Raw genomic sequence first — 8,440 nt, 5'->3', positions numbered from 1 at the left:
AAATAGGCTCAGCTGAGACCTCGTTGGTTCTCCTTAGCCTGACTGCACCCCAGATCCTGGCAGCCCAAGCTTGTGCCAAACAAGAAACACGCTGCAGGGCTGAGCCAGGCCGGGGAGAGACATACTGGGCGCCTGCTGTGTGCCGAGCCCTGTGCTTTGTATATTCTCATTTAACATCTAGCTGTCCTGCCATGCAAGTGAAACCATCCCCATTTAACAGCTGGGGAAACTGAGGCTCAGAGAAGTCAAGTGGTATACCCTTGGTCACAGAGCTCAGAAGTACAAGCAACTGGGATTCAAATCTAGAGCCAGCTTGCTTGGAGGGTCGTGCCTACCGCAGCCTGGCCTCGGGCAGCTGCCCAGCACGGAGAGGAGATTGAAGGAAAGAGGCCTTCACTGCCTCCAACCCCACCCCAGTGACCTCCCTTGAGCCTCCTGAACCACAGACATCTCTGACAGCCGGTTGCCGGGGGAGGGGCACACGTTGTTGTCACTTTACCTATAAGGGCACAAGTAGCACATATGACATTGCTTCTGAGCTGACATTTTTCAAAGGACATTCTTGGGAGATTTCCAGCTGTCTTAGCACAGGGAGCCCAGAGCCTCGACAAAATTGTGCCTCCAGGGGCACAATTCTGAGGTTCTTCAGAGACACACGGAGACATATCACCCTTACCCCACCTCTAATCCAGAGGCTGCAGCCCCTGCAGAGAGACCCCGGCTGGCGCCCCAGGTAGAGGCATCCAGGAGACAGACGGAACACCCTGCACAGGTGCGCTGCCGGCTTCAGGCTAGAATCAGTGCAGAGCCCTTGGGACCATGGATGAGAGAGGGGGTCCTGCTTCCCGTCTCCCACGGAGTTTCACAGGGTGACTTCTGTGTCATCTAGGGCAACACATTCCTCCCAGACTCCATGAGATTCAGCAAGATAAGGGTCCCCTGCCTGACCCCAAGGTCTCAACACTTTCCCTAAGGCTGAGTCTGGTGCCAGATCCTTTGGGCTGGAGATGAACAAAAAAATCAAAAGGGCTTTGCTTTGCTTCCTCCTTTCTCCAGGGTTCTGCCTCCTTCTGGTCCCCCCTCCCCACTCCCATCACCAAGCCTGGAGTCTGTGCTCCCCGTCCCCAGACCCCAGTAATTGCTGATTGAGTGGCTTTGAGGAGCTGTTAAGAGACCAGGGAGACGAAGCAGTCACTTGATTGCCTGGTGGCCTGGCAGGACGGCCCCTGAAAGGCCCCCTTTGTGCTGGGCCGGTCCCTGGGAAGCTGCATTCAATTACCGAGGCCCGTGAGAATTGAAAGCCGCAATAGGAGCCCCTGGTTTTCCCCTCGCTTTCTTCTCTTCTCGCCCTACCCCCACCCCGAAAAGAAACAGATGTTCAGGGAGATGGAGGCGGGAGCAGCAGTCGCTGATGCAAAGCCCTCCTGCTTGGGCTTTGGAGGGCGGAGCGGGGGAAGGGGAAGACCAGACTCTGGCCTGCCTGGCCCCTCCCGCAGTGCAAGCTCTGTTTGGCTCCCTGCTCTTCCTTCTGGTGCCTTCCATCCCCGAGATGCTGCCCACAGAGTGCCTGGGAGCAGTAAGCATTCGGCAGATAGTAGCTGGTAGGACAGGGATGGTCTAGATGAGTGGGCTTTGGGATCTGGGCCCCTCGGAGGGCCAGATAACCCCACTCCCCACCTTGCTTCCAGTCCAGACATGCCCCTCTCTCGGAGTTGGGGGTTGGTGGGGAGCGGGCAGCTAACCTTCTTCTCCCATTCTAGCTGCCTGAGCACTGAGTTAGCCTCCCAGGCTTCCTGGCCCCTTGTAATCCCTGCCATGGGAGCTTTGAGGCTTCTCACTCCATCTCTTCCCTTTCCCACCCAGGCCCGCCCTCACTGTCCCCATTGATAATACCTTTTACAGCATTCTCTCCTGGGTTAGCTCATTTCACCCTGTGAACTATAGAACTCTACCCATTTTGCAGACAAGGACACTGAGGCTGACACAGCCTGCTGGTAAGGGCCAGAACTTCCCCGTGCCACAAGCTCCTCCCTGCAGAAATTCTTTTCCGCTGGTCCCACAGTCATCCTGGGGTTCCCTCCTCTGCAAGGCTGGGGCCTGGGGCTAGCCAAAATTCTAGAACCCCTGCAGATGATGCTAACAACTGTTCAAGTCAGTCAGTGGGTGGGGAGACCGAACCTGTAGGGAAAACTGGGGGACATCTCTGTCTGGTCCTCCGCACTCACCCTCACTGCTCCTGGGCGCGACAGACCCCCAGCCTCCTGCCTCACAGATCCCCGCTGCTCCAGGCCAGCCTCACTCGGCCCAGCGTTAGGTGCCCCTGCTGGGCATATGGAGTCTCCCTGCCCTGCCTATACCCCCTCTTTGTTCTCCTGGGCCAGCAGCTGGGCGGTAGGCACAGAAAGGGGCTTGTATTCTGCTGCATTGCGTCATGGGGCAGACCGAGCCCAGGGACTTTCCATTGTCTTGGGCAGCCGTCTGTGCCTGCCAAGAGGATTGAGGTCCTGGCGGGGGAGTGTCTGCTGGGGGCGGTGGTAAGGAGAGTGGCTGGGGTTGTAGAGGGGTGAGGAGAGGGAGGGGCGGGGCCAGAGAACATAAATTAGCAGATGGACTAGGGAGTATTTAATTCGTGCTGGGAGTCGGGGTGTGAGGTTGTGGGGAAGCTCTTGTTCCCATCCTGTGGTCTCCAGGTAGGAGAGTAGGAGTTAAGGGGTGCGTGGGCTTTAGAAAGTCAGGCAGATTGGAGTTCGAGCCCGGCCGGATCACTTCCCCAGCAAAACCCTCACCCTTCCTGTACTTTATGTGCCGGTCAGTACCCGGGCCCAGGGGGTGCTCAGGAGCTACAGCACAGAGGTGTGAAAATTAAATCCAGTTACACACGTCAGCGTTTCGGACTGTCTGGCAGAGCGCCTGGTCCAGTGGCAGGGGTCGTTATAGTTCTGTTCATTGTAGCTACGTCCCTCGAGATGTATTCCCATGTTATGAAGGACTCTGAGTTCCTGAGAACAAGCCGTGCATCTCATTTCCCAAAGCCCAGACCCTTGGGACAAAAGTCCCCACTCCATTTTCTTTACCTGTAAAGCAGGACACAGCTCCCCATCTCAAACTTGTTTGGATTGGGCTACCTGGGTTTTATGTTCTACTTGGGTTGCTGTGATTCACTAACTTCCCCTAGGCAGGAGCATTGGCTGGGGAGGACTGAGGAGGCCTGGGTAGGTCCTCTGAGCTGCAGTGCACTGAGCGTGTGCTGTACACTGAAATCGGAGCACTTCTCTTCCAGAGAGTTCTGAGGGTAGTCCCATCTGTTGTCTTATTAGCTCTCAAAACATGGCTAGGAGCTCAAGGTAGGGGAACGGGTGCACAATGTTTTTAGCTCCACAATTCAGATTTCACTTTCCAACCGAGACTGATTCTTGTTTGGGGCTGATGTCCCCAATTGATAGATGAAGCCTGTGCCTAGGCCATCAAAGTGTCGAAAAAAAAAAAGTCAGGAATAATTTAATATTTTTATCTTTAAAAAAAACAAAAAACAAAAAACTTCAGGTTGGGTGCAGTGTAATTATGCCTATAATCCCAACACTTTGGGAGGCCGAGGCAGGAGCATAGCTTGGGCCCACGAGTTTGAGACCAGCCTAGGAAACAAAGAGAGACCTTTGTCTTTAAAAAAAAAAAAAAAAAAAAAAAAAAAAACAGGCCAGCCACGGTAGCTCACGCCTGTAATCCCAGAACTTTGGGAAGTCGAGGTGGGCAGATCACCTGAGGTTGGGAGTTGGAGGCCAGCCCGACCAACATGGCAAAACCGCATCCTGTAATCCTAGCTACTCAGGAGGCTGAAGCAGGAGAATCGCTTGAACCCGGGAGGCAGAGGTTGAGGTGAGCCAAGATTGTGCCACTGCACTCAAGCCTGGACGAAATGAGCAAAACTCCATCTCAAAAATAATAATAACTTTAAGGTTTTAGATTACATGAAAATTCTGAACTTGTTTAGATTTTTCTCATGCTTAGTTTGTAACCAAGTATTGTTTTTATGTTGGATCACACGTGGACAGGCACAGGCATTTTTTACTGCCCGGAGCCTCTAAAGGTCTTAATCTGGCTCTGGCTTTGTCCCCAGTCACAAAGTAAATCAGAAGCTGGACCAAGATGATAACTTAGTAGGTTGTGGTTGAACCTCAAAAACATGGCTCTGTGTCAGAGAAGCCAGACACAAAAGGCCACATATTATATGATCCCATTTCTATGAAAGTCCCAAATAAGTTAATCCCTGGAGACAGAAAACAGATTAGTAGTTGCCAGGGGCATGGATATAGGGAGTGCCCGGTGGGGACAGAGATGGGGAGTGACTGCTTCCTGGGTACAGGGTTTACTTTGGGGTGATGGAAATGATTCGGGGCTGGATAGAAGTGGTGGTTGCACAACATTGTGAAGGTCCTAATGCACTGAGTCATAGACTTTAGAATGGTTCACTTTCGGTTATGTGAACCTCACTTCAGTTGAAAACAAAGCTAGGCTGGGCACGGTGGCCCATGCCTGTAATCCCAGCACTTTGAGAGGCCAAGGCGGGTGGATCACCTGAGGTCAGGAGTTCAAGACCAGCCTGGCCAACATGGTGAAACCTCATCTCTACTAAAAATAGAAAAAATGACCCGGACATGGTGGCAGGTGCCTGTAATTTCAACTACTCCAAAGGCTGAGGCAGGAGAATCACTTGAACCCGGGAGGTGGAGGTTGCAGTGAACCCAGATTGCACCCCTGTACTCCAGCCTGGGCAACAAGAGTGAAACTGCCTATCAAAAAAGAAAAAAGAAAAGAAAACAAAACAAAACAAAGGTGAAGTAAAGTGGCTCATGCCTGTAATCCCAGCACTTTGGGAGACCAAGGCAGGAGGATCACTTAAGCCCAGGAGTTCTAGACCAGCCTGGGCAACATAAGGAAATCTCATCACAAGAGAAAATTTTTTTAAGTTAGTGGGGCATGGTGGCATGCACCTATCTATAGTCCTGGCTACTCAGAAGGCTGACATGGGAGGATAGCTTGAGCTCAGGAGGTTGAGGCTACAGTGAGTTAGGATTGCATTACTGCACTCCAGCCTGGGCAACAGAGTGAGACCCTGTCCCAAAAAGTAAGTAAGTAAGTAAATAAATAAATAATAAAAATAAATAAAAGTAAAAATAAAAAGGAAAGAAAATAAAACTTGCTAGGCGTAGTGGCTGACGCCTATAATCCAAGTACTTTGGGAGAGTAAGGCAGGTGGATCACTTGAGGTCAGGAGTTCAAGACCAGCCTGGCCAACGTGGTGAAACCCCTAAATACACAAAAAATTAGCCAGGCATGGTGGCACATGTCTGTCATCCCAGCTACTCAGGAGGCTGAGGCAGGAGAATTGCTTGAACCTGTGAGCTGGAGGTTGCAGTGAGCCGAGATCATGCCAGTGCACTCCAGCCTGGGTGACAGAGTGAGATTCTGTCTCCAAAAAAAAAGAAAGAAAGAAAATGAAAATTCAGGTCTTCTAATTCTATCAGTTATCTCCCAGCTCTAGGCCAACCCCATAGTAGACCCTTCTGGTCTGGGATCTGCTCTGAAGGAAGCAGCCGGCGGGCACAAATGGGCACCAGACCCCCTTGGCAGCGAGGGAGCTGGGAAGCCCAGAGTCCAAGTCTTGAAAAAGGCAGAGCAGGCCAGGCGTGGTGGCTCACGCCTGTAATCTCAGCACTTTGGGAGGCCGAGGCAGGTGGATCACCTGAGGTCAGGAGTTCGAGACGAGCCTGGCCAACATGGAGAAACCCCATCTTTACTAAAAATACAAAAACTTAGCTGGGCATTGTGGCAGGCGCCTGTAATCCCAGCTATTCAGGAGGTTGAGGCAGGAGAATCACTTGAACCCAAGAGGTGGAGGTTGCCGTGAGCCAAGATTGGGCCATTGTACTCCAGCCTAGGCAACAAGAGTGAAACTCTGTCTCAGAATTTAAAAAAAGAAAAGAAAAGAAAAGAAAAAGGCAGAGCAGAGTTTTGAACCAGAATGCCCTGTGCCTTCTGGCCCCGACCACAATAGCCTGTCCCTACGGGGCCACTGACACGCCCTGATTCTCTGTCCTCCCAGGGAAGTGACAGCGAGTACGAGGTCGACTCAAACCACCAGAAGGCCCACTCCTTTGTCAACCACTACATCAGTGACCCCACATACTACAACTCATGGCGGCGGCAGCAGAAGGGCATCTCAAGGGCACAGGCCTACAGCTACACTGAGAGCGACTCCGGTGAGCCGGACCACGCCGCCGTCACCAACAGCACCAGCACCCAGCAGGGCAGCCTCTTTCGGCCCAAGGCCAGTCGGACTCCAACGCCCCAGAACCCCCCTAATCCCCCAAGTCAGCAGAGCACCCTCTACCGTCCCCCCAGCAGCCTGGCCCCTGGCTCCCGGGCTCCCATAGCAGGATTTTCATCATTTGTTTGACATCGGAAGAGGAAAAAGCAAGAAAGAGAAAAGGCACCAAACTCCTCCTTCGCCCTCCTCTCACCGCCTGCCAGAACACAAAACACCAAGAAACCAAGTCAACTTTTCACCTCCTGAGTTTATTTTTCCAGAGATTCCAGGGCCAGCAAAGCCGGCGTTCAGAGGGAGGGAGAAAACCGTGAGAGGATGTGTGTGGCCAGCAGCTCTTCGGCTTTGAGATGGTGGGGTTCACTGCTCCCTTGGGAATTACACGGAGCTGGGGAAGTGGTTGTGTCACTGCTATGGACACAGAGTGGGGTGGGCCTCTGGACAGAGAGGGGGAGCGAAGGCTGAGGACTGGAGGCCGCCAGGCAGGCGTGGCTGAGGAAGAAGCTTCTGGATGTCCACCCGGCTGCCCCCTTCCAGTCCCTGCAGGACCCCTGGACCCACTGCCACTGCTCTCTGCAAAAAGGATGGACATCCCGGAGGCCACGCCTGCCTTCTCTCCCTGCTCCTCCTTCCCCTCTCCCTCCATGCACCATCACCGTGGCTGGCAGGCATCGGACAGCCTTGTCCAGACCCCCTGTCCTGTCTTGGCAACCTCTACTGCCCACCTCCCCTGCTCAACTTCTCCACCAAGCATTTGGTTTATTTAGAAAAAGGAAGAGGAAAAAAAAAAAAAAAACTAAAGAGTGAGAATTTGCTTCGCGCCTTCCTTGTTCCTGCATATTTTTTTAAATTGTGAATCCAAGGAAGAGAGTTCAAGGGTAGAGGAGAAATTCCCACAACTGACCCTGCCTCCCTGTGCTGGAATTGACTTTCCTGAGCACGGACAAGGAAAGATGAAGTCTGGGGAGCAGAGGTGTAAATAAGGCAACTGGCCTGGGCACTGTGGGATAATTAGGTTTAATGCATTGTGGGCAAGATAAGAATGACGCTTTGACTGTTCTCTTTCTTCCAATCCAGGTTCCATCTGTCCCATCTTTAAAGGACTAGTCAGCTTCCCTCGGCTGGGGAGTGGGGCACAGGTGAGGGGATCTCCCTCTGGGCAGACACGTCACTCTCCACTGGATAGATCCTCACCACACACACACACACACACACACACACACACACACACACACACACACATCTCCCATGCACTTGCAAGGAACAGGGTCTAGGGATCCTCTCCAGAACAAACTCATTTGGGTCCTCCTAGCCAGACAGCACACTCACTTTCAGATCTGTGTCCCTCTCGCTGTCACCTGGCAGCCTCCTAAGCACAGACGCACAGGAGCCCAGGGGGTGGCCCAAGTCCCTGGTCCAGAGGCTGGAACACCCAGAATTTGCTCAGTCTGCCTAGCATCCAGTTTACAGACAAAGAGGCAAAAGCACCCTAACCTCCAGTAACAGCTTCCAGGCTGGGCTCCGCCTGGCCGGGGCCGGGAGGGGAAGGGGCAGGTCAGGAAGCTCAGTCCAAAGTGGACCCAGCATTGGAATTGCACGCCCAGCAGGGCCAGGTCAGATGGGACCAAGTGACAAGAATAGCTGATGGGAGGGAAAGCCTTTACACACACACACACAATCTGCTCCAAGGAGTGTTCTGAAAAAAGCCACATCTTGGGGCCAGGATCTTCCTATCCACCTTGTACTTACGGATCTTACGGATGCCAGGGTTTAGGGAGAGGCCTTTCTATCTAACTCCATAGGTTGTCCAAGGCCATCTGTGAGTTCAGCCAGCCCTGTAAGGCCAGCCCAACACCTGCCCTACCGCTGAGATGAGTGGCAGATGGCCCGCAGGGGCCTGTCCGATTCAGCGTGGGCCCCTTCGTGGAGCAGGGCTCTCTGTGTGTGCTGTGCACAGGCACTGCTGGCCCTGCCCAAGAGGAGATGATGCCCTGTTGGCATCATCTATTGGGGTGGGTGAGCAGAGTTTGAGGAAGCCCAAGTAGGAGATTTGGGAAACAAACCAAGGTAAGAGAGAGCCTGGACCCCTCCCCACCAGCCCCTAGTCAGTCACTGTGC

General features: G+C 53.1%; 1 protein-coding gene across 1 annotated transcript in view; it reads left to right on the top strand.

Moving 5' to 3' along the window:
- SDK2 (sidekick cell adhesion molecule 2) overlaps nt 1–7,062 on the top strand; it is a 309,965-nt gene extending 302,903 nt beyond the window's left edge. Inside the window, exon 45 of the mRNA XM_023211918.2 lies at nt 6,101–7,062. Within this exon, the coding sequence (XP_023067686.1) occupies nt 6,101–6,454 (354 nt within the window). The 3' untranslated portion in view covers nt 6,455–7,062. The remainder of the gene's footprint in view (nt 1–6,100) is intronic.
- Nucleotides 7,063–8,440: the final 1,378 nt, after the last annotated feature.

This window comes from Piliocolobus tephrosceles, chromosome 16 (assembly GCF_002776525.5).
Source record: "Piliocolobus tephrosceles isolate RC106 chromosome 16, ASM277652v3, whole genome shotgun sequence".
NCBI lineage: Eukaryota > Metazoa > Chordata > Mammalia > Primates > Cercopithecidae > Piliocolobus > Piliocolobus tephrosceles.
The sequence above is the reverse complement of the archived record's forward strand: the minus strand, read 5'-3'. Positions and strand labels throughout refer to the sequence as shown.